Source organism: Macaca mulatta, chromosome 19 (genome assembly GCF_049350105.2).
Source record: "Macaca mulatta isolate MMU2019108-1 chromosome 19, T2T-MMU8v2.0, whole genome shotgun sequence".
Taxonomy (NCBI): Eukaryota; Metazoa; Chordata; class Mammalia; order Primates; family Cercopithecidae; genus Macaca; species Macaca mulatta.
In genome coordinates this window covers 50,789,051-50,813,796 of record NC_133424.1, presented here as the reverse complement: position 1 = coordinate 50,813,796, position 24,746 = coordinate 50,789,051, and the positions used below count along the sequence as shown (strand labels likewise).

The window sequence follows — 24,746 nt, the reverse complement described above, 5'->3', positions numbered from 1 at the left end:
AAGGTAGCCTGTGAAAGTACCCATGGGGATTATAATCTGCAGAGGCACATGGACAGAGCATGTCCCTGAGACATGCTAATACTTCCGCCTTTCCCTTCACCTTCCATTAACACAAACTGTGGTCCACTCCCTTAGAGGGGGACATAAGGTTCGTCATGATCTTCATCATATTACCCACAGTCAGGGAAACAGACAGTCAGCAGGGTTGAGATGTGGGAGAGATGGATGCATCAGTAGGTGAAAGCCAAGGCTTTGTTTCCTGCATTGATGCCCAGGTAGAATCAGGTCACAGAGCATGGTTTCCTCCCGCAGTTAAGAGACACAGGCATGCCCCTGACAAGGAGATATTAATCTGAATTCAGACACACACACTCGGGGGCATAGACACACATTTTACATACAACTAATTCCAAACTTGGATAAAAATACATGAAAACAGAAGATTACATAAATCCAACCATGCTCACTGACAAACATAAACACATTCTGTTTTGCACTATGGGCCAGTATGTGTGCAACCAAATCTAGGTTCAGCTGCTCGCCACTTCAAGAGCCAAAGTCAAGAGATGAGAGTTGGTGGGAGGAGAAGCAGGTTTACTGGGAACCAGCAACCTAAGGAGGTGGCAGGCTAGGGTTGCAAAGACCATCTCAAGTTTCTCAGGCTGGTTGGAGGGTTCTTACGGGAGGACGATATGAGGAAACTATCCTCAGGGGTTAGTTTCTCCCTAACTAACAAACAAACTCAGGGGTTGTTTCCCTGAGAGGAAACAAACTCAGGGGTTGGGATCAAGAGGTGACTGAGGATTGCAGACATATGGGTGCACGTGAGGCTCTGAGAAGATTAGGAATTTCTTTGTCCTTGGTTAAGTCACAATGCTCCTATAAATCTTTAGGAAAACATAGTTAGTTGTTTCCATATCTCCCCTTTAATTGCACAGTTCATTTAAAAAACCATATGGTTGCTTTTGTGTTTTATCTCAGTGCTTTATAATTATCTTAACTTACATGCAGGAATGGGTAAAAGCCTCTTAAACAAAAGTGGAGTTTGTTTTGGTGGTTCTTCTGCTGTTTCACTGTTACATGTGTTCAGTGATTCGTGTCCAGATGACCTCCTCACTCAGAGGGAGATGTAGGATTTGCCTTGATCTTTATCAAATGACTCAGGGAAACAGTCAGTGAGCCTTGGAGAAAAAGGTTTCAGACAGGGATATCAGCTACTGATAAGGACCATTATGAGGAAGTATCAATAGAAGTTTTAAGGAGCAACAAGGAGGCCACTGCATGTGGAGTAGAGGGGGAAAGAGGTGTGAGATGAAATTGAAGAGAACATGGAAAAATAGATCACAGAGAAACTTATGGACCATTGTAAGGACTTTGACTTTAAGTGAAAGATGGGAGCCACGGACAGAGGACGGATACGATCATGCTTATATTTTAAAAGGATCCCCCTTGCTGCTGTGTACGGAATGGACTAAGGATAGGCATGGACAGAAGAAGAAAGACTATTTGTAAGGCTATGACAGTAATCCTCCAGTGAAAATGGTAACTCAGATCAGATTGGTGGAAGTAGAGCTGGTAGAATTGGTTAGAATATTTATATGTTTTACAGGAAGAGCAAACTGTATTTCCTGGTGAATTAGATGTGGGAGGTCATGAAAAGAGAAGAATCAAGAATGACTCCAGGGATTTTGGTCCAAGACACTGAGCCGATGAGGAAGTCATAAATTAAGATTGGCAAACTATGGATGGAGCATGTTTAAGGGGGAAGAATATCAGGAGCTCAGTTTTGGGAACCTTGAGTTTGAGATGCCTGTTGTATGTCCAAGTGCAGGGAGTTGAATGCATGAGTTTAGAGTTTGGTACAGAGGTCTGGATTGGGGATATAAATTTGGAGCTTGTAACAGATAGATAACATTTAAAACGTGAGAGGCTGAGATTACCAAGAGAGTAAGTACAGCTGAAAAACAGAAGGGAAACAGCATTGGGTCAACCCAAGATAAAGAAGTCAAGAGAAAAGGAGGAAGCAGTAAAGGACATCGAGATGGAGCAAACAGCGAGATGAGAAGAAACCAAGAGAGTTCCGTGTCCTGGTGGCTAAGAGAAGAAAGTTTATCAAGCAGGAAGAAATAATCAACTGGCAGGTTATGTAAGATGAGACCTGATAACTGACCATTGTGTTTAGCAATATGCAGACCATTAATGACTTTTACAGAATCATTTCTATGAGGTGGAAGGAGAGAAGGCCATTTCAGACTCAGTTTAAGGAGAAATGAGTGAAGAAATTAGAAGAAAGTAAGACTATGCAGTTCTTTTTTTCATATTAAGTCATCAATATAATTTTTTCATCTATTATATGAAAGCTTGCATGGTTGTTCCTTGTTTTATCCTTTAAATCCTTTACAAAGATGCTCAAGATTTCTTTTTTCAAAAATTTTAGATTTAGGGGGTGCCTGTGCATGTTTGTTACATTGGTGTATTGCACAATGTTAGGGACTGGGCGTCTAGCGTACCCGTCACTCAAAAACTGAACACTGTGTTCAATAGGTAATCGTTCAGTCGTTACTCCCACCTCTCTCTGCCTTTTTTTGGAGACTCCAGTGTTTATTATTTCAATTTTTTATGTCCATGTGTATGCATCGTTTACCTCCCATTTTAAGTAAGAACATGCAGAATTTGATTTTCTGCTTCTGAGTTAACTCTCTTAGGATAATAGCCTTCAGCTTCATCCTCATTGCTGTAAAGGACATGATTTTATTTTTTTATTGCTACATAGTATTCCACCGTGTATAGGAAGCATATTTTCTTTTCTTTTCTTTTCTTTTTTTTTTTTTTTTTTTGAGATGGAGTTTCACTCTGCTGCCTGGGCTGGAGTGCAGTGGCACGATCTCAGCTCACTGCAACCTCCGTCTCTTGGGTTCAAGTGATTCTTCTGCCTCAGCCTCCCGAGAAGCTGGGATTACAGATGGGTGCCACCACGTCCGGCTAATTTTTATATTTTTTGTAGAGTCGGGGTTTCACCATGTTGGCCAGGCTGATCTCGAATTCCTGACCTCAAGTGATCCGCCTGGCTCATGATCCTCCCAAAGTCCTGGGATTACAGGTGTGAGCCACTGTGCTCAAATAATATGCTACACTGGCCATATGTAGCATATTTTCTTTATCCAATCAACTGTTAATGTACACTTAGATTGGTTCCATGAATTGTCTATTGTGACTAGTGCTGGAATAAACATAGGAGAGCAGGCTGGGCGCTGTGGCTCATGCCTGTAATCCTAGTACTTTGGGAGGCTGAGACAGGTGGATCATCTGAGGTCAAGAGTTCGAGACTAGTTGGGCCAACAAGGCAAAACACTGACTCCACTAAAAATAGAAAAATTAGCTGGACGTGGTGGCATGCACCAGTAATCCAAGCTACTCTACTTGGGAGGCCGAGGCAGGAGAATTGCTTGAACCCAGGAGGCAGAGGTTTCAGTGAGCCCAGATCGCGCCATTACACTCCAGCCTAGGCGACAAGAGAAAACTCAAAAAAAAAAAAAAAAAAAAAAAAAAGTAAGTAAAAATAAACATAGGAGTGCAGGTTTTTCTTTTCCTTTGGGTAGGTACCCAGTAGCGGGACTGTTGGGTCAAAGGCGAGCTCTATTTTTAATCCCTTGAGATATCCACATACTGATTTTCATAGAGGTAGAACCAATCTACCTTCCCACGAACAGTGTACAAGCATTCCCTTTTCTCTGCATCCATGCCAACATCAGTTGTTGTTTGATATTTTATTAATAACACCCAAGAGGAAGTAAAGAAATGGAGCCACAGCTAGCAGAAGAATGAGATCAAAAGATGGACTTCTCTCTATTATCTGGATCAAAAGTTTTAGTTGATGGAGAAGTTGCAGTTGTATTGAAGCAACTTCACAAATGGAAAGGCTTTTTTTTTGTTGTTCACTATTTGAAGAATATTTTTCACCACTTTTTGAGAAGCATTCTTAAGATTGTTGGCCTCACTATATTTTTATTTGCTAATATCCTTAAATCAACATTCTGCTTCAGACAAGCATTGAAAAAAAGTGATTTATAGACCTTGAATCTGGAAACATGTCAGTAGAGAAGTTTAGCTGTCTTTCTTTTTAATTATTTCAGTTACTTTGTTAAATACTTCTGAAAGCATTCTGAATTCCATCTTTGTGTTATCTTGAATTTCTTTTGAGTTTCCTCAACACAGCTATTTTCTCTGCCTGAAAGGTCACATCCCTCTGTTTCTCCAAGACTGGTCCCTGGTGCCTTATTTAGTTCATCTGGTGAGGTCATGTTTTCCTGGATAGCGTTGATGCCAATAGATGTTCTTCAGTGTCTAGGCATTGGAGGGTTAGGTATTTGTGGTAGTCTTCACTGTCTGGGCTTATTTGTAGCCATTTTTCTTGGGAAGGCTTTCTGCATATTTGAAAGAACTCGGGTATGGTGATCTAAGCTGTATCTGCTTTAGAGGATACCCCAAGCCCAGTAACATGATGCTTCTTGCAGACTCTTAGAGGTACCGCATTGATGGTCTTGGACAAGATCAAGGAGAATTCTCTGAGTTACAAGGCAGAGACTCTTGTTCTCTTCCCTTAATTTCTCCCAAACACAGAGTCTCTCTGTGCTGGGCTGCCTGGAGCTGTGGAAAGGTGACACAAACACCACTGTGGCCACCACCACTATGACTGCTCTGGGTCAGATCTGAAGCCAGCACAATACTGGGTCTCCTGCAAGGCTTTCTGTAACCACTGCCTGGCTGCTGCCTATGTTTGCTCAAGAACCTGGGGCTCTAATATCAGCAGGTGGCAAAGTCCCCCAGGCCCTAGGTGGGTCCAGAAGTGCCATCCAGGAGTCAGGGACTGGAGTCAAAAACCTTAGAAGCCTACCTGGTGTTCTATTGTATTGTGGCTGAGCTGGCACTCAGACCACAAGGCATAGTCCTTCCCACTCTTCCCTGCTCTTTCCAAAGGCCGTGGTCACCCCATAGCCACTGCCACTCCAGGCCACAAGGAACACCGCCAGACTCCCTCCGACATTCTCTTAGGGCTCAGTCAGCTTGAAGTGAATGCTGCCTGGCCTGGGGCTCACCTTCCAGGGCAGTGGGCTCTCCTCTGGCCCAGGGCAGGTTCAGAATTGCTGTTCAAGAGTCAAGTCCTAGAGTCAGTGACTCCAAGACCCTGATTGGTGCTCTACTCCCTGTGGCCATGCTGGTACCTAAGGTGCAAGACCAAGTCTCCTTTACTTTTCCCTCTGCTTTACTCAAGCAAGAGCCTTGCCCCATAACAACCACAGATGGGAATGTGCTGAGTCTCAGCTGAAGCTGCAGGTCTTAGAGGCTCACCCAAGGCCCTCAACATAGTACCTGGGTATCGCTGCATGTTATTCAGGGTCCAAGGTGATAAATAACTATTCAGTTAGCAGGTGATGAATGCGTCCAGGAATGAGTCCTTTCCTTGAAGACAGCAAGTTTCCTTCTGGCGCAGGCTGTGTGTCGAAATGCCATTTGCGAGCTAGGGCCTTGGAACGGGGGCCTCATGCCTCCAACCAGTGCCCTATCCTGCTGTGGCTGAGCTGATATCCTAGATGCAAGGCAAGGCCTTCCCCATTCTTCCCTCTCCTCCCCTCAAGTGAAAGAAAGGGGTCTGTTTTGGAGCTGTGAGCTGTGCAGCTTGGAGTTAGGGGAGGAGATGCCGGTACTCCCTTGGCTGCCCAAGCTGGTGTTTTGGTATGTCATGTGCACTGTTTCTGGCATGTGCACTGTTTCCAAGTCCCCTGTTTCTGGCCCTCGTTGAGCACTAGGACTAGCCTAAGAGTTGCAGTCCTTACAGCCTAGACTGCCTTTCCAGGTTCCTTGGAGACACAGAATGCTGTAGCTGTCAGTGGTGAGATTCTCAAGTTCACTCAAGTTCAAGATCACTGGGATCTGACTCCCCTCTGGCTAGCGCTAGTTTAAATGCTTCCTCCATGAGCAGGCATCAGCTGAATGTGGTCCAGTTTTCCTTTCTGCTCTAACAGGACAGCACTGAGTTCAATCCCTCACCAGTGCTGTGTTCTTCCTCTCCCAGCTCCCAGAGATCTCTGTACCGCTATGCAGGGAGCACCCAGGGAGTGCTGGGGCAGGTGGTACCTGAGATTCACGGCTGTTTTTTTTTCTCTCTTCAGTCCCTCTTTCAGCAAGATAAAGTTAAAACCAGAATCTACAAGTGCTCACCTGACTGTTGGTTCTTATGAAAGTTTTTTTGTTTGTTTGTTTTTTTCGAGTTAGATACTTGTTAACTTGGCATCTTTGTAGGGAGGATAATCAGTGGAACCTTCTATTCCACCATCTTGCTCCTCTGCCTTCGTAATTGGCTTTCAAACTAACAAAATCATATTTACATTTCCACCTGTGTCTTAGGTTTACTTATGCACACACCAATTGTTTGATGGTCCCTGGAGTGGAGAATAATAGGAGAGTCCTTACACCAGCAATCACGTAGGAAATACTGTCCCTCAGAAGAAATGTCCCTCAGTGGCATTTCTTCAGTGGGTCCCAGAAAACAAACGACTCTGAAAAAAACCATTAGATGTTTTTAATCCTGTTTTGTTGGCATCCTGGAAGTGGATGATGGTAGAACTGGTCAGAATACTGATATGTTTCAAAGGAAGAGCAAACTGTATTTCTTGGTGAATTGGATGTGGGATGTGATAAAAAGAGAACAGAGAATTACTATCAAGATTTTTGCCCAAGACACTAGACGGGCCAAGAATTCATAAACTGAGCTTGGCAAAGCTGTGGATGGAACACATTTAAGGGAGAAGGATATCAAGAGATCAGCTTTGGGAAACTTGAACTTGACATGCCTATTGTATGACCAAGTGCAGAGAGTTTACTATATGAGATCAGAGTTTAGTAGAGAGGTCTAAATTGGAGATATAAATTTGGGGCTTGTAACAGATAATATTTCAAACTTGAGAGGTTGAGGTTATCGAGGGAGTAAGTGCAGCTACAAAAGAGAAGGGGAACAGCATTGGGTCAATCCAAGATAAAGAGGTCAAGAGAAAAGGAGGAAGCAGTAGAGGACACTGAGATGGGGCAAGAAACCAAGAGATTCCAGCGTCTTGGTGGTTAAGTGAAGAAAGTTTATCAAGGAGGAAAGAGTAATCAACTGACAAGTTAAGTAAGATGAGGACTGATAACTGACCATTGTGTTTAGCAATGTGCAGGCCATCAGTGACTTTTACAGAAATCATTTCTATGAGGTGGAAAGAGAGAAGGCCATTTCAGACTGAGTTTAAAAAGAAATAAATGAAGAAAATATAAAAAAGTAAGAATAGTCAGTTTTTTCCTTTTGAGTAATCAATATGATTTTATCGTCTATTATTATATGAAAGCTTGCATATGCTTTAATTATTTTACCCTTTAAACCCTGCATAAAGAAAGTCAAGATTCTTTTTTTTTTTTTCAAAACTTTTGCATTCAGGGTGTACATGTGCATGTTTGTTACATGGGTGTATTGCATAATGGCAGGGATTGGGCTTCTGGGGTACCCATCACCCGAATACTGAACATTGTGTTCAGAAGGCAGTCTTTCTATCCTAACTCCCTCCTCTCTTTGCACTTCCTGGAGTCCCCAGTGTCTATTATTTCCATTTTTATGTTCATGTGTACTCATCATTCACCGCCCTTGTAGAAGTGAGAACATGCAGTTTTGATTTTCTGCTTCCAAGTTAGTTCACTTAGGATAATAGACTCCAGCTTCATCCATGTTTCTGCCAAGGACAAGATTTCATGCTTTTCATGGCTACATAGTGTTCTATGGTGTATATGTAGCAGATTTTCTTTATCCAGTCAAGTGTTGATGGACACTTAGGTTGGTCCCATGAATTTGCTATTGTGAATAGTGCTGTAATAAACATACGAGTCCAGGTGTCTTTTTTATATAATCATTTCTTTTCCTTTGGGTAGGTGCTCAATAGTGGGATTGCTGAGTCAAAATGTAGCTTTGTTTTTGATCCCTTGAGGTATCTCCACACTGTCTTCCATCGAGGTAGAACCAATATACCTTCCCACGAAGAGCATACAAGCATTCCCTTTTCTCTGCATCCATGCCAACATCTGTTGTTTTTTGACTTTTTAATATTACCCAAAGACTATGTACTTCCTTCAGAGAGATTTCTGGCAAGAGGAGGCAAAGAAATGGGGCCGCAGCTAGCAGAAGAACGAGATCAAGAGATGGACATTTCTTTATGGTTCTGGCCTTAAAGTTTTAATTGATGGCGAGGTTGCAGTTTTATTGAAGTAACTCCAAAAATGGAAGGTAGTTGTTGTTGTTGTTCACTATTTAAAGAAAATTCTTTCCCAATATTTCTGAAGTATTCTTGAGATTGTTGGCCTCACTCTATTTTTATTTGCTTGACAGCACTGTGATTGACTCTGTTGAAAGTAATTCAAAGCCCTTGAGGTGGCCCTTGGGTGTGCTGCTGATTACCTTGACATCACCTTTCTGCTTCCCACAATCATTGAAAAAAGTGGTTTACAGACCTTGTATCTGGAAACATGTCAGTGGAGCAGTTTAATTGGCTTTCTTTTTATTTCAGTCTCTTTGTTAAATACATCTGATAGGATTCTAAATTCCTCTTATGTTATCTTGAATTTCTTTGAGTTTCCTCAACACAGCTATTTTGAATTCTCTGTCTGAATGAACACATATCTCTGTTTCTTCAAGACTGGTCCCTGCTCCCTGCTCCCTTATTTAGTTCATCTGGTGAGTTCATGTTTTCCTGGATGGTGTTGATGCTAATAGATGTTCTTCAGTGACTAGGCATTGGAGGATTAGGTATTTATTGTCATCTTCACTGGCTGTGCTTATTCATAGCCGTCCTTCCTGGGAAGGCTTTCCAGATATTTGAAGGAACTTGGGTGTGGTGACCTAAGCTGTGTCTACTTCATTGGATGCCCCAAGCCCAATAACATGATAATAATCAAGAACTAGTCACTTCTTTCTTTTTTATTATTATCATACTTTAACTTCCGGGGTACATGTGCAGAACGGGCAGTTTTGGTACATAGGTATACCCGTGCCATGGTGGTTTGCTGCACCCATCAACTCGTCACCAACATTAGGTATTTCTCCTAATGTTATCCTTCCTCTAGCCCCCGACTCCTCGACAGGCCCCAGAGTGTGATGTTCCCCTCCCTATGTCCATGTGTTCTCATTGTTCAACTTTCACTTATGAGTTAGAACGTGTGGTGTTTGGTTTACTGTTCTTGTGGTAGTTTGCTGAGAATTGTGGTTTCCAGCTTCATCCATGTCCCTGCAAAGGACATGAACTCGTCCTTTTTTATGGCCACATAGTATTCCATAGTGCATATGTGCCACATTTTCTGAATCCAGTCTATTATTGATGGACATTTGGCTTGGTTCCAAGTATTTGCTATTGTGAATAGTGCCGCAATAAACATCAGTGATAGGCACTTCTTTCAAGGAGATTTGTGTTCTTAACAGATTCTTAGAGGTATGGCCTTGACGGTCTTGGACAAGATCCAGGAGTGTTCTCTGGATTACCAGGCAGAGACTCTGCTGTCTTCCCTAAATTTCTCCCAAACATACAGAATCTCTCCATGCTGAGCTGCCTGGAGCTGGGGAAAAGGCATCACAAACACCTCTGTGGCTACCACCACTATAAGCATGCTAGGTCATACCTGATGGCAGCACAGCACTGAGTCTCCCCCAACATCTGCCGTAACCACTGCCAGGCTGCTGCCTATGTTTACTCAAGGCCCTGGGGCTCTAGTATCAGCAGGCAGCAAAGCCAGCCAGGACTGTGTTTTTCCCTTTAGGTCAAGGAGATCTCCCAGGCCCCAGGTGGGTCCAGAAGTCCCATCTGGGAGTCAGGGACTGGACTCAATAACCTTAGAAGTCTACCTAGTGTTCTATTATACTGCGGCTGAGCTGGCCCTCAAACTACATGACACAGTCCTTCCCACTCTTCTGTCCCCTTTCCAAGCAGAGAAGCCTGATTCTGTAGCCATTGCCTCTCCAGGCCATGAGGAGCACTGCCAGTCTACCACTGATGTGCCCTTAGGACCCAAAAGCTGTTAAGTCAGCTTGTAGCAAATGCTTCTGAACTGGGGCTTACCCTTCAGGGCAGGCATCAGCCGAGTTTGGTCCAGTTCTTCTTTCTACTCTAGCAGGACAGCACTAAGTCCATTGCCTCACAATTGATGTTCTTCCTCCACCACTGTCCAGAGATGCTCTCTATACCACACTGTTGCTGCCAGGGAGTGTGTGTGTGGTCGGGGGGTTGGGGACTTGTGGGGGGGGGGCGCGGAGATGATGTCCCTGATTCAGGGCTGTTTTTTCTATCTTTTCAGTGCCTCTTTCAGCGATATGAAGTTAAAACCAGGTACTATGAATGCTTACCTGGTTTTGGTTCTTATGAAGGTGTTTTTCTGGGCAGGTCCTTGTTAACCTGCTGTCCTTCCATGGAGGATGATCAGCGGAGCCTTTTATTCTGCCATCTTCCTCCTCTGCCTTCGTAATTGGCTTTCAAACTAATAAAATCGTCTTTTCATCTTCAACTGTGTCTTAGGTTTACTTACACGCACACTAATCGCATTATGTTCCCTTGAGTAGAGAATAATAGGAGGGTCCTTACAGCAACCATCAGGTAAGAAATACTGGCTCCCAGAAGATACATCAGTGGTGTTTGTTTTTCAATGGGTCCTGACATACAAATATCTGTCTCTGAAAACAATCATTGGATGTATTTAATCCTGAGTTTTTGCCATCATAGAAGTGGATTTGGTAGAATTGGTCAGAATATTTATATGTTTTTTTTTTAAAGTGCAAACTCTATTTTCTGGTGGATTGGATGTGGGATGCGATGAAGGGGGAAGAATTGAGAGTAATTACCAGGATTTGGCCCAAGACACTGCCCTGTTGAATAAGCCATCAACTGAGATTGGCAAAGCTGTGAATAGAACACGTTTAAGGGAGAAGGATATCAGAAGCTCAGCTTTGGGAATCTTGAACTTGAGATGCTTTTGTATGTCCAAGTGCAGAGAATTGAATATATGGGTTTAGAGTTTAGTAGAGAGATTTGGATTGGGGATATATATTGGAGGGTTGTAACAGATAGATAACATTTCAAATCTGAGAGATTGCCATCACCAAGGTTGTAAGTACAGCTAAAAAGGAAGAGAAACAGCATTGGGTCAATCCAAGATAAAGAAGTCAGGAGAAAAAGAGGAAGCAGTAAGGGACACTGAGATGGAGCAAACAGTGAGATGAGAAGAAACTAGGAGAGGTCAGTGTCCTGGTAGCTAAGTAAAGAAAATTTATCAAGAAGGAAGGAATAATCAACTGGCAGGTTAAGTTAGATGAGGCCTGACCGCTGACCATTGTGTTTAGCAATATGCAGGCCATTAATGATTTTAACAGAATCATTTCTATGAGGTGGAAGGATAGAAGGCCATTCAGACTGAGTTTGAGGGGAGATGAATGAAGAAATTAGAAGAAAGTAAGACTATGTAGTTCTTTTTTCCTTTTGAGTAATCAATATATATTTTTTCATCTATTATTATATGAAAGTTTGCATAGTTATACTTTATCCTTTAAATCCTCCATAAAGAGGGTTAAATTTTTTTTTAATTTTAGATTTGGGGGCACATGTGCATGTTTTTTCTCCTGAGCGTATTACATAATGGTAGGGATTGGGCTTCTAGTGTACCCGTCACTCAAATACTATTTGAACGTCATGTTCAATAGATAATGTTCAATAGATAACGTCATGTTCAATAGATAATCTGTCAACCCTCACTCCCTCCTCTCTCTGCCCCCATTTTAGACTGCCCAGTGCCCATTATTTCTATGTTTATGTCCATATGTACCCATCATTTACCTCCCACTTGTAAGTGAGAACATGCAGTATTTGATTTTCTGCTTCTGAGTTAGGTCACATAGGATAATAGTCTCCAGCTCCATCCATGTCACTGCAAAGGACAGAATTTCACTTTTTTGTGGCTACTTAGTATTCCCTGTTGTATATGTAGCACATTTTCTTTATTCAATCAACTGTTGATGGACACTTACTTTGATTCTGTGACTTTCCTATTGTGAATAGTGCTGCAATAAACATAAGAGTTTAAGTGTCTTTTCATATAATGATTTCTTTTGTGGGGCGTATATACCCAGTATTGGGATTACTAGGTGGAATGCTAGGTCTTTTTTTAATTTGTGGAGATATCGCCATACTGTTTTCCATAGAGGTAGAATCAATTATGTTCCCACCAATAGTGTACTAGCATTCCCTTTTCTTTGCATCCATGCCAACATCTATTGTCTTTTGATATTTTATTATTAATAATATGTAAGGAATATGCACTTCTTTCAAGGAGATTTGTGAGAAGAGGAAGCAAAGAAATGGAGTCACAGCTAACAGAAGAAAAGATGAAATGATGGACTTTCCTTTATTGCCTATATTTACAGTTTTAACTGATGGTGAATTTGCAGTTTTGTTGAAGTAACTACGCAAATGGAAGGGCTTTTTTGGTTCACTATGTAAAGAAAATTCTTTTACAGTATTTTCAGAAGCTTTCTTCATATTATTGGCCTCAGTAGGTCCTGGCAGTCAAACTGCTCCCTTTAAAAAAAAAAAAAAAACATTAGATGCATTTGATCCTATTTGGTTGGCATCACGGAAGTAGAGCTGGTAAAATTGGTCAGAATATTGATAAGTTATAAAGGAAGAGCAAACTGTATATCCTGGATTGAAGATGTAATGTGATTGTAAGAGAAGAAGAAAGAATGACTACCAAGATTCTCTTGTTATAGTTTTATTAACTGTCTGTCCATTCTTTCTTTAGTTATTTGAAATTATTAATGGACTTTTTCTCAGAAAAGGAAGATTTTATAGGGTCAACCCAGCTTGTAGCATTTTGCTATTGCAATAATAAATGTGTATGTATATTTTCAGTGGCTGATAGAACAATGGATTTGAACTATAGCTTGGACTTACCAGATACTTGAACATTCTACCCAACAGCTGCAGAATATACATTCTGTTGGACAGCAGATGAAACATTCTCCAAGACAGACCATGTGATAGGCCACAAAACAAGTCTCAATAGATTTAAGAAAATTGAAATTCTATCAAGTACTCTTTCAGAACACAGTGGGATTAAGTTGAAAATCAACCCCAAAAGGAGCCCTCAAAACTATGCAAATACATAGAAATTAAATAACCTGCTCCTGAATGATTGTTGGTACAAGAATGAAATCAAGATGGAAATTTAAAATTCTTTGAAAAGAATGATAATAGCGACACAACGTACCAAAAACATATAAAAACCTGTGGGATACAGCAAAGGCAGTGCTAAGAGGAAAGTTCAAAGCCTTAAATGCCTACATCAAAGAGTCTCAAGGAGCACAAATAGACAATCTAAGGTCACACCTCAAAGAATTAGAGGAAGAAGAACAAACCAAAGCCAAACCCAGCAGAAAAAAAGAAATAACCAAGATCAGAGCAGAATTAAATGAAATTGAAACAAAAAAAATACAAAAGATAAATGAGACCAAAAGCTGATTCTTTGAAAAGATAAATAAAATTGATGTACCATTAGCAAAATTAACCAAGAAAGAAGAGAGAAGATCCAAATAAGCTCAATTAGAAATAAATTGGGAGATATTATGACCAGTATCACAGAAATACAAAAAGATCACTCAAGGCAGCCATGAGCACCTTTCTGTGGGTTATCTAGAAAATCTAGAGGAGACTGACAAATTTCTGGAAATATACAACCCTCCTAGATTAAACCAGGAAGAATTAGAAACCCTGATAAGACCAATAACAAGCAGCCAGATTGAAATCCTAATAAAAAAATTGCCAACAAAAAAAGTCCAGGACCAGACAGATTCACAGCTGAATTCTATCAGACATTCAAAGAAGAATCGGTACGAATCCTGTTGACACTATTCCACAAGATAAAGAGGAAATCCTCCCTAAATCATTCTATGAAGCCAATATCAGCCTAATACCAAAACCAAGAAAGGACATAACAAAAAAAGAAAAGTACAGACCAATATCACTGATGAATATACATGCAAAAATTCTCAACAAAATACTAGCTAACCAGATCCAACAACTTATCAGAAAGGTACTCCACCACGATCAGATGAAACCCACTGCATCCCTGCATACCAAAAAATGCAATCATGGTTTAACATACAGAAATCAATACATGTGATACACCATGTAAACAGAATTAAAAACAAATATCACACTATCATCTCAATAGATGCACAAAAAGCATTGGACAAAATCCAGCACCCCTTTATGATTACAACCCTCAGCATAATAGTCATAGAAGGGACATAACTTAAAGTAGTAAAAGCCGTCTATGACAAACCCACAGCCAATATAATACTGAACGGGAAAAAGTTGAAAGCATTCCCTCTGAGAACCGGAACAAGACAATGATACCCACTCTCACCACTTCTATTCAACATAGAACTGGAAGCCCTAGCCAAAGCAATCAGACAAGAGAAAGAAATAAAGGGCATCCAAATCAGTAAAGACGAAGTCAAACTGTTGCTGTTTGCTGATGATAAGATTGTATACCTAGAAAATTCTAAAGACTCCTCCAAAAGCTCCTAGAGTTGAAAAATAAATTCAACAAAATTACAGGATACAAAATTAATGTTCACAAACTAGTAGCTCTGCTATACATTAACAGCAACTAAGCTGAGAAACAAATCAAGAACTCGACCCCTTTTACAATAGCTGCAACAAAATAAATAAAATACTTAGGAATATACCTAACCAAGAAGGTGAAAGACCTCTACGAGGAAAACTACAAAACACTGCTGAAAGAAATCATAGATGACACAAATGGAAACATATCCCATGCTCTAGCATCCCGTGTGAAATTTCAACATTGTGAAAATGACCATACTGCCAAAAGCAATCTACAAATTCCATGCAATTCCCATCAAAATACCACCATCATTTTTCACAGAACTAGAAAAAACAATCCTAAAATTCATATGGAACCAAAAAAGAGCCCACATACCAAAGCAAGACTCAGCAAAAAGAACAAATGTGGAGGCATCACATTACCTGCCTTCAAGCTATACTGTTAATATAATGTCATAGTCATCAAAACAGTATGGTACTGGTACAAAAGTCAATAGACCAATAGAACGGAATAGAAAACCCAGATATAAAGTCAAATAGTTACTGCCAACTGATCTTTGACAAAGTAATCAAAAATATAAAGTAGAGGAAATGATGCCCTATTCAACAAACGGTGCTGGGATAATTGGCAAGCCACATGTAGAAGAACGAAACTGGATCCTCATCTCCCACCTTATACAAAAAATCAGCTCAAGATGGATGAAGACTTAAATCTAAGACCCAAAACTATAGAAATTCTAGAAGATGACATCAGAAAAATCCTTCCAGACACTGGCTTAGGCAAAGGCCTCATGATCAGTAACTCTAAAACAAATGCAACAAAAGCAAAAAGATAAATAGATGGGACTTATTTAAACCAGAAAGCTTCTGCACAGCAGAAGAAACAATCCGGAGAGTAAACCCACAACCCACAGAGTGGCAGAAAATCTTTGCAACCTGTACATCCAACAAAGGACTAATATCCAGAATCTACAAGGAACTCAAACAAATGATCATGAATAAACCAAACAGTCCTATTTTGTAAAAAATTTCAAATGTATGCAAAAGTAGAGAACCATCACCCCTAGATTATTTTAAAGCAAATTCCAGCTATTATATAATTTAATACATAAAACCTAAAGTTTTTCAGGGGACCAGTGTGTGATGGGAAAGACATGGTTGAAAAGAAAGACTGAAAGCAAGTCATAGGGCATAATGGGTTTCTGAAGAAATAGTTGTAGCCAGCAGAAGTATGGGCTATTGTGCAGAGGATATGGAAGTCAAAGATCAATCTCTGTGGATCACTGACAGGATTGCTGGAATGCCTGAGAAGGAAATAACATCAACATCTTTATGCACAACTTACTAGGTGGCCAGACACCCTGAACTGATATTTCTTCTCCAGTTCAGATGAATGACTGGGATATTACTTAAAATTCTATTGCATATCTGTTGCAAGGTAAAGCAGTTCCTCTTTCCCTTCTCTGATTATTTCTTATCAGCTACAGTTCTGGGCAGGGTGTGAGGGTGGTTGCCTAGAACGGGGTTTCCAAAGTTCCTTAATTGTGACCTCTGACCCTTTTTGTTTCTTCCATGTCCATACCCAGAGTCCAAACCCAAGGAATACAGTGGGATGACATTATGAATTAATCTTAAGGAAATACCTTATGTACCAAAAGAACTGTGTGATTGTGCTGATTTATATGAGCAGAAATTTGGAGTCTATGCTTGGAAATGAATTGTCAGGGTTTTAGACCAGGGAAAGTGGAATTTATTGTCGGGTCAGGCACAACTAATTAATGCTGATGCATCCTCATATCTTAGCTCCCACTTGTCAGTGAGAACTCTCACCTTTCTCCAAGAATCTGCAGGAGAACAAGAGCCTCAGATTTTGATTCACTTGAAAAGAATAGAGAAATAAGAGGGCATACCTAAAACCCAGGTGTCTGAGAGACAGAGTGGGGGTGGCCCTCAACTGGCAGAGCCAAGGGTTCTGAGGGTGGGTAAAGAAGACACAAGTGTTTTCTCTACTTCTGTCCCCAAGTCCTGCAAATGATCTAGATCTATGCTCTCCCAGAACCTCTGGAGAAGAAGGGGGAGGATTTTCTTTCAAGGTCGAGTGCCTTGCCCCCAGGATCTCCAGCTTTTTACCATTGCACAGGCTAGGAAAATGCACACCTTCCTGGTAGATTCTGCACAGTGGAGAAAAGGCTTCATGAGAAGTATGGAGGCTGGAATTCACACCCCTCATCCTCACTCCATCATCTTTATCTGTGCATTTCCCTGGTGACCCCTTCCTCCCCCAGTACCTCCCTCATGGTCATTTCTGCTGCATCACAGACACAGGCCTCCAAACAGGTGTGGTTGTGACTGAGTCTGTTTCTGACACCCCACCCCTTCTCACTCTGTGGGGAAACCTTCCTGGGAGGGGCTTGGAATCTGGAATGAAGCCAGAGGGCAGGGCTGATAGGGACCCTTTAAATTCTGCAACTCAGAGATTCACACAGAAGCCTGGACACAGTTCAGAAGAGCCACCCAGAGGGAGACAACAATGTCACTGCTATCCGTGAGTTAAAAAGGCACAGCCTTCAATAATTTCAGGTCACACAGAAAAGAGAAGAGGGAGATTTTATGGGATGAATATATGAACATTTCTACTATGAATGCTTTACTGAGAGTTGTGGGTGTGTGGAAGAGAGACCCCAGGGCTATGGTATCTGAGATGCTTGTGGGGTCTGGGGTGTGGATGCTGGACCATTGTAACCCTCTGGGAGCATGTGATGGTGTCTGATGACAGTGAACTCTGCTGAAAATGATGTGACTTTAGATGGGAAGTGTATGACCCTCCAGGATATGGGTGGGTGTGTAAGTGATCGTAATCAGATGACTGTGCTTTGTCTTTATGACTGTGATGTGTGTGTGAGCACAGCCGGACCAGTGTGTGAGCATCTTTATATGCACAGTAAGCAGATGTGTGTGACTCAGTGGTGTGGCTCTGTGTGACTGTGTGTGTGCTGGGATGTGACTGGGTGTTGAACTGGGAACATGCATGTGGCCTTCTGTGCATGTAAAGATTCCTCCCCACGTAGCAGTACCTCTGACTAAGCAGGTGTGCAACTTCCCTTGTGCGTCAACGTGGATTCCGGTGGCAGAACTGGTGGGATCTTAAGGACCTTGAGTTACTGAGGATTTATTTCTGAGCATTTATGAGAGCAGAATGCATGAATCCTCAGCTGCCTTTTACCAAGCAGAGTGGGGTGAGAAACACAGACTGTGGGGCTGATGGTTCCTTAGGTGGAATCTGCACACGGTGACCCCCTGCTCCTGCCTCCAGCCTCGGGTCTCTCCCTGTCCTTCCCATTGAGCGCCAGGATGGTGAACAGATTCTGATTCACTAGAGAAGGACATTGAGGGACTTGATTTAAGAGACTGAATCATCCAAAACCAGGAAGGTAGAAGTTTAGCCTCTGTTCAGGCAGAACTTACAGTGGATGTTCATCAAGATGTTTGCTGAGGCCTGTAATCCCAGCACTTTGGGTGGCCGCATTGAAAGGACCATGTCAGGCCAGGACTAGTAGACCAGCCGGGGAGACATAGCAAGGTTTCATCTTTCCAAAAATTTAAAAATGTATTAAATGTGGTGCTGCATGCCTGTACTTCCAGCTACTTGGGGGCAGATGCAAGAGGATCACTGAAGCCTAGGCCTTTAAGCCTGCTGTAATATATATATATATATATATATTTTTTTTTTTTTTTTTTTTTTTTTTTTTTTTGAGACAGAGTCTCGCTCTCTTTCCCAGTCTGGAGCGCAGTGGTACAATCTCGGCTCACTGCAACCTCCACCTCCCAGGTTCAAGTGATTCTCCTACCTCAGGTTCCCGAGTAGCTGGGATTACAGGCATGTGCCACCACTCCTGGCTAATTTTTGTATTTTCAGTAGAGACGGGGTTTCCCATATTGGCCAGGCTGGTCTTGAACTCCTGACCTCAAGTGATGCGCCCACCTTGGCCTCCCAAAGTGCTGAGATTACAGGCGTGAGCCACCGCGCCCAGCCTGCAGTGAGTTTTGATGGTAGCACTGCATTCCAGCCTGGGTGACAGTGTGAGACCCTGTTTCAAAAAGGAAAAATACCATCCGCTTATAGATTCTATCCAATAACTTCCCTGACTCACAATCTTCATTTGTGCAAGTACTGCGGTTGTGCTCTCAGCAATGTGTGCCCCTTCTGGGAAGGACGTCCATTGCCCTTGATGATTGCGATGTATGTACCTCCCACACACGGGGGTTTCCCGTTCTCTCCTGTTCATTTCCCTCTCTTTCAACAAGTGTTGTTTCTTACTGGTGTGAATCTCTCTACTGTTACATCCTCACATCTTGCTTTCACAGTTTCAGAGTTGAAGGTGATCACAGGTCTGTGTTCCACAAGGATCCTCTTTGTTTGTTAGAGGACCCCCAACAGGTCCTATACATGCCAGGGATTAGGCTAAAGGGTTTACATATCCTAACTACTGTATTACAAAAACATGACACAAAGTAGGTATTTTGGATTATCATCTTTGTATTGGGGAAACTGAGGCAGGGAGCGTTTAAGCAACAGATCTAAGGTCCCACTGCTGGTTGGGCAAAGTGGCTTGCCCCTGTAATCCAGCAGTTTGGGAGGCTGAGACCAGAGGATCCCTTGAGCCTACACACTCCAGACCAACCTGGGAAACATCGTGAAACCCCAATGCTCCAAATACATATAAAATTAGCTGGGTGTGGAGCGGTAGTCTCAGCTACTCAAGGAGCTGAGGTGAGAGGATGGCTTGAGTCTGGGAGGCTGAGGTTGCAGTGGGCTGTGATTGTGCTAATGCACTACAGCCTGGGTGATACGATAAGACTTTGTCTAAAAAAAAAAAGTTCAAAATATGTTAACATCTCACCGCCAGTATTCAGCACAATAAAGGATCTAACTGAGGCAGCTCAGTTTCTGAAGCTCTGCTCCTAATTATGGGCCCCGTTGTCTTCAAAAATACGGGTTCCTGACTGAGGTAGGGTGGGAGCAGGGAGGCCTGAGTCTACCATTTGATCTCTAACTGGCTGCACCACGGGAATCTGTTATGGGGGGGAGGCCGCACCTGGCCCTGCCCCTCTCACCCACTCTCAATTCCCTGGCAGCTGCCACACACAGAGTCTGTGTCCTTGTCTACTGGATCTACTGTGACAATCAAAGGGAGACCGCTTGTCTGTTTCTTGTGAGTACTCCCTGGTGCAGGGATGGGAGGTGGAAGGAGGAAGGATGTACAGCGGCTGCACGGGGGCTAGTCATGGGTCTAGGAGAAAAGGACACTCAAGGTTTGGGGCTGTGGTACTATATCTATTAAAGTGCATAGAATTGTCAGAAAATGGACACTTCATATGACCAAGTCAGTGACTATGGCTCAGTTTCCATCTGTGGATGAGGCGTGGAGCTTCTCTTTCCACGCATGGAGAACACAAAGAGCTGAAGCAGCTCCACAGTGACAAGGCCTAGAATACCAACAAGTCTTTGCTCCACTATGGAAGGGGCAAAGAGACTTGTGTGTGTGTCTTGTGTGTGTCCCACAAGAAAGGGACCTGCCCAACACTGTGTGCTCTGCCCCCAGCAATGAACCACATCTGCAGGTGGATTTCCACACCGAGATGAATGAGGACTCAGACATTGCCTTCCATTTCCAAGTGTACTTTGGCAATCGTGTGGTCATGAACAGCCGTGAGTTTAAGATCTGGAAGGAGGAGGTGGAATCCAAGAATATGCCCTTTCAGGATGGCCAAGAATTTGAACTGAGCATCTTGGTCCTGGAAGATAAGTACCAGGTGAGCACCCCTGGAGCTTCCTGCATCTGGCTTCCATGGGCTTTCAGAGCAAGAGGCAGCTCTTCATGCCATAGCTCCAGATAACTCCCTCTGCTCTATAACTCCCCCTGTCCCGGGCTTTTCATCACCCACAACTCCCCTTGTCCCAGGCTTTTTAATCACCCATAATTCCCCTTGTCCCGGGCTTTTCATCACCCATAACTCCCCCTGTCCCAGGCTTTTCATCACCCATAATTCCCCTTGTTCCAGGCTTTTCATCACCCACAACTCCCCTTGTCCCAGGCTTTTTAATCACCCATAATTCCCCTTGTCCCAGGCTTTTCATCACCCACAATTCCCCCTTTCCCAGGCTTTTCATCACCCATAACTCCCCCTGTCCCAGGCTTTTTAATCACCCATAATTCCCCTTGTCCCAGGCTTTTCATCACACACACAGGGGTTCCCTTTACTTTTCTCATTTCTCTCTCTCATTCAACAAGTGTTGTTGCTTGCACTGCCGTCACCTCTGCTTGCACTGCCATCCTCAGCTTTTTTCCCATTCCTGATCAGGGTCAATGTTGGTTCACTTGCCATTTTTCCAAAAATGAAGAATATCCTCTATGTTTCCCATAGCTCTCATTTCCATTTATGATGTTATTTAAATTTTCATGTAGCTAAATGGATAAGATATACATATGAATAAAATTGTTTTAGTCAGTCCAATATGAAGGCTTCTTCTCACTCCTCAATCCCAATCCTCAGGACAATATTACTAGCTTCTCTACTCTTCCCACAGATAGTCTACCCTTAGAAAAGCATATACGTACGCCCATATATATGCTTTCATTTCTTTTTAAACAAATGCTGGTATAAGTGTCTCTACACATTATACTTTAGGAATGACAGTTGAATTGTACCCAAAGAATACATATTGGGGAAATAATCTATCCGTGGTGCTGCCTCATTTTATAAGGATTATATAGTATCCCCCAGAAGGATTTTCCCAGCTTGCTGCTCTTGACCCTTTACAAGAGTTGGTTTCCAATGTTTTGCTCTCACAGATGTTACTGTATTAAGCTTTCTAATCAACCCTTTTGTCATTGCCAACTTTTCCCTATTTATACTGGAACATGATTATAAAGAAATGGAATAACTGGTTCAAAGATGCATGGGTTTTAAATTTGAGAATGAAACCCAAAATATGACTCCCTGTGTAGCCTCAGTAATAAAAAACGTGATCAAACTTTCTGACATTTCAAATGGGTAGGCCAAAAGATTCACATTTTATTCACATTAAAGTCAGAGGTGCTATTCTATGTTTATAAGCTGTTAAAGATAATATCCTATGTTTTATCACATTAATCCAGTCCCACCTCTCTGAGAACACTTGAGTTTCCTTCCTTGCCACCACCAGCTTGGATCTGAGCAATTCCAGAGAGAAACTGGGTCATCAGCAGTAAGCAACAGTCATAGTTTGTGTAACTGAAATGTACGCATTCAGCGAACATTGCTGAGCACTGACCCCGTGGCTGGCCCTGTGCAAGATGCAGGGATTCAAGTTTAGGAAACAAGTCCCTGGCCTTGGAGATCTTCCAGCATAGCAGGGAGGCTGAGCAACTATGGCCCATGTGACACGGAGTGATAGAGCCTCACTGGAGAAATGAGAGGAAACATTGAAAATACAGAGAACAGCTGTCTCAAATCGTTACCAAAGGTAGTCTGCAAAAAAGAAGTGTGTCTACCAGGTCCAATTATATAATGAGGCATTTTCTGGTTGGATGTTTCAGGTACTACGACACCATAGAGAGCAGGCTGAAAGCTTGTTTGGTGGAATACTGTCTTTCTGATGTATTTTTCCCTTCTGTAGGTAATGGTCAATGGCCAAGCCTATTACAACTTTAACCATCGAATCCCGGTCAGTTCTGTGAAGATGGTGCAAGTGTGGAGAGATATCTCTCTGACCAAATTTAATGTCAGCAATTGAAAGAGATAACCAGACTTCATGTTGTCAAGGCATCTCTGATCTACGTGAGCATGGGATTCCCAAAGCCAGCTAACGGCGTGATCTTTTCTCACTTCAATCCTTACTTTTGCTCATTAAAACTTAATCCAACTTCACAGAATTTGGTTCTTGCTTTCATGGGGAGAAAGATAAAGTGGTCATCATCAAGAGGGCTTGGGGGATTTTATGGGTGGTGTGAATGAGTCAAAGAGGATAAATCTTCCTGAGACACAAAAAGTAAGTGACAAGGCCAGTGAAATGTCTGAGAAGACATTAGCAACTACATCCTTCTATAGCATCGACTATATGTCAGACTCTCTGAACCAACCCTACACAATTTCAGATGAGTCACTGAGGTGTAGCAATGGGATTGGAGGCTTGAATAACTGAGCCATGACAGGGTGGGTAGAGCTATATCTGAGCTGAGCAGAACTGAGTAGGAAGCCCACCCTTTACACTGAAAACAGGGGAGCAGGAACCCTTGGGGGCTCCCACTACTCTGCCTAAACCCCATATCTCATATGTCCCTCCAATTAACTTGGAAAAATGCCAAGAAGAAAATCACCAGAGAAAGAAACTCATGGGCTTGTCCCCTCAGTTCAGGAACAACGGGTATGCAACACCATTTTTCGAAAGGTAGAGCACAGATGCAGAAATTGGATTTGTTCATTTAAAGAGTACTCATGGGTGATCATGCCCTTCTTACTTCCTCTTTGCAGACTGAGAAAGGAAAAAGTCACTTGGCAGAAAAGGACCTGTAGGCTCAAACAGTGAAAAGGGGAGATACTACTTTCCAGAGTGTAAATCTTGGTCATAGGTGGATATAGGGCAAACTCTTTGATCAGGGCACACAATGACGGCTCTCACTGATGGTCTCTTCTGTAGGCCTCATTCATCTCCACCACAGACACAAGGTTAGGACACTTCCATTGCCACTCCCTGCAGTGCCCCCACTGCCTCCCCTCACCCAGTAAATCCTAACCATTGATCTCAGAAGACCCCTTCTAATGCCCCAGGCTAACCAAGAGTAAATGTTCTCTCTGGAGTGTCTCCTTTGGAGAGAATTCTGGGCCAGCCCCCTCCATCTGAAATGCTCTAAAGACTTTAATCCTCAGAGTGTCTTGATCCCTGTCTTCCCAGTAGGTCTCTGTGTTTATTTTGGACAATTTATTTCTATTCACCAAGCAGAAAGGCAGACACCTGCTTGACATTTCAGGGATTCAATCGACTTTCTGGCCACTCTCCTTGAAATAAGAAATTATCAGCATGAGATCAGGAGAATTTTGCGTAGAAGACAATGTTTCAATAGCCTCAAGCTAGAAGTCGCCCAATATCTACCAAGAATAAAACTGCTGAATATGTGTTGGCCAATTTATAAAACTCCAGAGTGGAGACCAGTGAAAAGGAAGGATCTACAGCTCTACACGGCAACATAGATGAATCCTAAAAACAGAAATGTTTTAGAAAAGATGCATGATGCCAGGAAAAAAAATCCAAGATAAACATCTACAGGCAAAATTCAACAAAGTGATAAAACTAAAGCAAAGCCAAAAAGAAGGGCAGAAGCATGGTTGCCAGTAGGTGCAAGAAGGTCACATGGTAGGGAAGGAACACAGGAGTCAATGGGTGTTAGCAACAGGCCACAACTATAATTGTGGTGGCTACATAAGTACTAGTTTAATCATGAATTCATCATAATATACATTTTTTTGTTAACTTGGATCAAGTTTTAAAAAATAGTTTAAATTCACAGTCAATAAAACTGAAGAGTAAAACAGAAAGAGAGGAGGGAGGGAGAGGGATTTGAATTCATTTCTTCTTTAAATTCCTAATATAGATTTTAAGGATGTTTTCTGTTATAACAAAGAGAACTTGAGGAGGGGTCCTGAGTGCTCCGCCCCAAGTGAAGACAGCATTGTAGCTGAAGTCTGATCACCTGCACCTGTCCCTGTCTTCATGCAGGTTTTGAGCTAAGTAGCACACAAATCAAGGACGAGACTTAGGAATCTCACTTTTCTCCCAGAATGTGAGTATCTGAGATTTTATTGCACATGGACACCCAGAGAAAAACGAGAGAGTGTAGATGGAGCCCAGGTGTGTGAGAGATGGAGTGTGAGTGGCCCTCACCTGGCAAAGGCAAGGGGCCTGGATAGGGTCAGGATGACACAGAGACTCTCTCTACCTCTCTCCCCAGGTCCCGTTGAGGATCAAGGTCTTTGGTGCCCCAGAATCTCTGAAAGAGAAAGAGAGAATTTTTATTTTCC

The 24,746-nt window shown here is 42.4% G+C and overlaps 1 protein-coding gene and 1 long non-coding RNA gene across 3 annotated transcripts in view; one reads left to right on the top strand and one right to left on the bottom strand.

Moving 5' to 3' along the window:
* The window catches only part of LOC699418 (galectin-10), a 53,127-nt gene extending 30,529 nt beyond the window's left edge, over positions 1-22,598 (top strand). The window contains exons 1-4 of one of the 2 annotated variants that reach the window (XM_001087874.5): positions 17,114-17,232; positions 19,824-19,900; positions 20,291-20,501; positions 22,348-22,598. In XM_001087874.5, the coding sequence (XP_001087874.3) occupies positions 17,218-17,232; positions 19,824-19,900; positions 20,291-20,501; positions 22,348-22,464 (420 nt within the window). In that variant the 5' untranslated portion in view covers positions 17,114-17,217 and the 3' untranslated portion in view covers positions 22,465-22,598. Of the gene's footprint in view, positions 1-17,113; positions 17,233-19,823; positions 19,901-20,290; positions 20,502-22,347 lie in introns of those variants that run through there. The other variant, XM_077982773.1, reaches the window with a different exon arrangement.
* LOC144337487 (uncharacterized) lies at positions 12,444-24,746 on the bottom strand. The gene is made up of 2 exons (XR_013410672.1): positions 24,610-24,746; positions 12,444-12,635 (listed from the first exon to the last, which is right to left on the bottom strand). It is a non-coding gene; the product is annotated as an uncharacterized LOC144337487 (long non-coding RNA).